Consider the following 4,414-nt stretch of genomic DNA (forward strand, 5'->3'; position numbering starts at 1 on the left):
TTATTGAGATTAAAACCTTCTTACAAAAACTAAATTCATATAAATAAATATATTTAAAATAAATAAATCTGTACTTAATGTATTATAGACCCATTATAAAAATTGAAATTGTAACTCCAAAATTTATCAAGGAAAAAAAATCTTACAAAAGCTTGTGCCATATACAGAAACAACCAAAACAAAAGTGAAAAATGACCCATTTGGACAAAAATGTCCATAATGACAGCAGAGGGTTAAAGCCTGCAGATGCAGGTTTGGACGGTCACATCAGGGTAATGTGCTAAAAACACATCTGCCCTTTAACCTCCCAGTTTGTCACGTGTGTGTCATACTGGGATCAGCATTCATGACACACAGTTTGACGATTCAGCCCGCTCAGCAACAACACGCCTCGATGACGCACTTTTCCGCCGTCTCAGCCCATCCGTGAGCTGCGTCATGACTTTTTTTTCTTCCTCGCTGCTTGATTTTCTACTCGTGTCCCGATGCTGACCTTTGACCTTTTGAACCATTTGAATGTGTAGGTGGGGACGCGGCGCTACATGGCTCCCGAAGTCCTGGAAGGAGCCATCAACTTCCAGCGCGACTCCTTCCTGCGTATCGACATGTACGCCTTCGGCCTCGTCCTCTGGGAGCTCGCGGCGCGGTGCACCGCCGCTGATGGTGAGACTGATTTATTTCCTTTGTTCTGATGTGTTCGGACTGTGTGTCGCTCCAGATTTAAGTGTTTTGTTGTGCATCAACAGGCCCGGTGGATGAGTACATGCTCCCGTTTGAGGAGGAGGTGGGTCAGCATCCGTCTCTGGAGGACATGCAGGAGGTCGTCGTGCATAAGAAACTGCGACCAGTTCTGCGAGACTACTGGCAGAAACACGCGGTGAGCAATCAGAAGACGCTTTTTGTTTTTGCCGTTGAGTTCTGTAACTGAATAATCTTCGGTTTGATTCATGAAACTTGCCGTAACACATTTGGTGCTAAAATATCCTCAATAAAGACGCCAGCGACCTCTGTGTAAAAAGATTTATCGTTTCCCTCAGAGAGCTGAGAGCTGCAAAACACGATATTTACAAATAAAAACAATCACTGAAAACGTTACTGAGTTTAATAGTCAAAACTTTAGTCTTTTTTCCAGCAAAATTGAAACATTTTAATTAAAAAAAAATGCTGAATTTTGAAGTTCAGTTTAATTTTGAGGCAAATACACAGATGTAGTTCGATCTCTGTGTCTTTGGTTTTAAGCGTCCCAGGAAAATACTGCACCTCTTAAATCCTGAATTAAACATAAAGCGACCGTGACGTTACGAGTGCCGCTCTGACAAAAAGCGACTCTCCGTGCTCTCTCAGGGTCTGGCCATGCTCTGCGAAACCATCGAGGACTGCTGGGACCACGAGGCCGAGGCTCGCCTGTCCGCCGGCTGCGTCGAGGAGCGCATCGCCCAAATGCAGCGCCAAGCCCCCATCATCGGCCCCGAGGAGATCGTCACCGTCGTCACCATGGTGACCAACGTGGACCTCCCGCCCAAGGAGTCCAGCTTATGATCTGCCGATCGACCGACGGCGGACGAGCCAGCAGAAACACGGATCAACACGAGGGGATGAACAGCCGACCCTGGTTGGTTGGCGTTGTTTTTTTTTTTTTTTTTTTTGGGTTCTTTCTTTCCGTTTTTGTTTTCCTTTCCTTTAAGTGCGGGCCGCTACTTCAGGAAACACCCTGCGCCCACCTCACCGCATCAGTCGATATCCACCTCATTTTGATATGTGTGCCTGAGGATTTTAACATTTTAAAAAAAAAAAAAAGAAAAAACTCTCATCCCGAGCAAAAAAAACGATTCAGGATACGACGAGTGACAGTGCTGACACGCTGGGACGACGACACCCAACAAACACTTTTATCATGTATTGTTTTATACACACACACACATAGGAGGGCTGCTCGAAGACCCGGCGGAGAAATCTCACCGAACTCTCGGTGCATTTTAGTGTAAAAAACGAAAAAAAAAACAAAAAAAGACGAGCACCTGGCTCTCATTTGCTGTTTTCTCGTGTGCGTTTTTTCTGAAGAAACGACTATCGTTCTGCCAATAAGCAACGGCTTCTGAATGTTTATAGTGTAATGCTGCTGTACATAGTGTATTATGGACCCAGACGACTTGGTAATCAAGCTTATTTTAAAGGGGCGAGGGGGACGGGGGGAGGGGGGGTCCATTTTCAAGCATTACGACGATAAAAAAAACCATAAACCTCCTTCAACCAGGTATACCTCAGTTCAGATGGACACAGTTTAAATTAGTCCCTCTCCCTGTTCACGGTCATAGCTCACAACCTCGGCTCTCCACGACATCCAAACGACCTGCTGTGACGCTCATGGGTAATGTAGTCCGCAACGCCTCGATACACATGGCCATACACACCAAGTGTTTCTCCCTTTTTCCTCCCCTTTCTTTCTTTTTTTTTGACTGAATAATTACTTCCTTTTGTTGTTTATTTGTCTTCTGATAATGGGGAAAAAAATGTTGAGGTTTTTTTTTCCGTTTTTTTTTTTTTTTTCGGTTTGCCGTGTCAACTGTCAACGGAGTAATAATATCTGTCGCTGACAAGCCTAATTTTGGCCGTGAGATCTGGATCTATGTATTTATATCTCTCCAGGATTAGCGCTGGGCACCAACTTATCGAAATCAGAAACGCGCTTCAAGGTGGTCAAACTGTCGGAGCGCAGTTTTTTTCGTTTGGTGCGCGGCCCTGATTTGGATTTATACCTGTATTTAGCTGAGCCAGCTTGCTTTTGATTTGATTGCACACATCTCTTTTATTTTGGATTACTATCAAGAGTTTCTGCTCTCTTTTGATACACCTCAGGAATCTTTGCTACTCACCACCTCCTCACATCCTCCTCCTCCTCATCCTCACCTGTCTCGGACTGGAGTACCTCCGCTCTCGCTGATTCTCACGCTTCCTCTGTCTTTCTCGCCTTGTCTCTACTTGTATTAGCCGTGCTGTCAAAAAGTCAAAAAAGAGTCTTTGCTGTCTTTAGGGCAAGTTTTTAACACTAACAGGTAACAAGCTGGAGGAACTTTGCCTTTCCCTTTTGTTTTTATTTTACTCTGCGTGTTTCCATCGACTTCATTTTCTGTGCATTTTCAATTTGGGCATAAAAAAAACACAAGTTGAAACGCAAGTTTTTACGATTGGGAAAGGTCGAAAAGTGTGAGGAATATGCATCTGATCGCATCAAAAACAGATCAAAGTGAATAAATAATAAACGATGATGAACTGTTATCAATATTTCCATATATTAGCCTGTAAATTTGCATTTTCTTTTGCAGATTTTCTGAAAATTCGGCTAAAAATTTGCACAACAATCTTATTTGTCACCTCCTGTGTTTTCTGTCGCAGAATAAGATCCGTCAGAGCTGCAACTTTTATTTGACTGACGAATTTGTCCATCAAGAGAAAATTAATTGGCAATTACTTTGACAATTTAATTCAATTTTTAATTGTTTTAGCTTTTTTTAAAGCAAAAAAAAATGTTTTCTGGTTTCTTAATCAAAGAATTTGATGCTTTTTGTCAATTGGAATAAAAAAATAACAAATAAAAATGGATTTAGGCACTGTTGGTCCGATAAAACAGCATTTTCTGACATTTTATTAGGAAATCATAAGTAACTGGCAGATTATTTGATAATGTCGTTGCAGCCCTAAAAACTCCAGTTTACTAATGAAGTAATCTCTACAGTTTTCACAGCTGACACTTTTTTCTCTATTTTTTAAAATGTTGCCTGTATTGATATCGTCTTTCTAACTGGACAGTTTGAAGTGGAGGACATGCTCTACAGATTCAACAGTTTTATGTCTCCACACAGCGTTTAAATGAGCTGTTTTTAAAATAACAATAACAGCCGCACGGCTAACTTTAGTTCGACAAGTCGAGACGAGGAGTCTCTCTTTCTCTCTTCTCTCATCCTGGTGCCATTTCTACGTATCCACATTAGTTACTCTTGTAGATGTCAGGCAAAACGGATGTATCTGTCGTTGTTGTCAAGGCAACAATGGCATTTTTTGAGTCTTTATTTCTTCTGAGGGACATTGAACACTGGTGCCGGCAGACCTGCAGTCTCTCCTCAAGCTTTGGGACGGTTTCACGGGACGCAGTTCAAAATCAAACGCTGCGTTTGGAAATACACGAAAAAATGTCTTTCTACCAAATTATTTCACATCCAGGGCAACTCACTATTAAGGTTTTTTATTTTTTATTTGAAGCAAACGACACACCGCAGTGCTCGAGGAAATAAGAGCAAAAGAAAATAATTAACCCTCTGAAACCTGGATCGCCATCAGTTTTCTCGTGCTGTGTTGAAATGCCTTTAAAAAACGATTTAACCCCTGAAACCTAAGCAAATTGGTTGGATTTCTTTTG

At 41.9% G+C, this 4,414-nt stretch overlaps 1 protein-coding gene across 1 annotated transcript; it reads left to right on the forward strand.

Annotated features, from left to right (window-relative positions):
* Positions 1-524: 524 nt before the first annotated feature.
* LOC121939466 (activin receptor type-2A-like) lies at positions 525-3,507 on the forward strand (the record flags this gene model as incomplete). Its single annotated transcript, XM_042482487.1, has 3 exons — positions 525-663; positions 747-877; positions 1,345-3,507. Coding segments are annotated over 3 exons (465 nt in total), but the record flags the coding sequence as incomplete, so codon positions are not given.
* Positions 3,508-4,414: the final 907 nt, after the last annotated feature.

The sequence above is a fragment of the Plectropomus leopardus genome, unplaced genomic scaffold (assembly GCF_008729295.1).
Source record: "Plectropomus leopardus isolate mb unplaced genomic scaffold, YSFRI_Pleo_2.0 unplaced_scaffold4882, whole genome shotgun sequence".
NCBI classification, from domain to species: Eukaryota; Metazoa; Chordata; class Actinopteri; order Perciformes; family Serranidae; genus Plectropomus; species Plectropomus leopardus.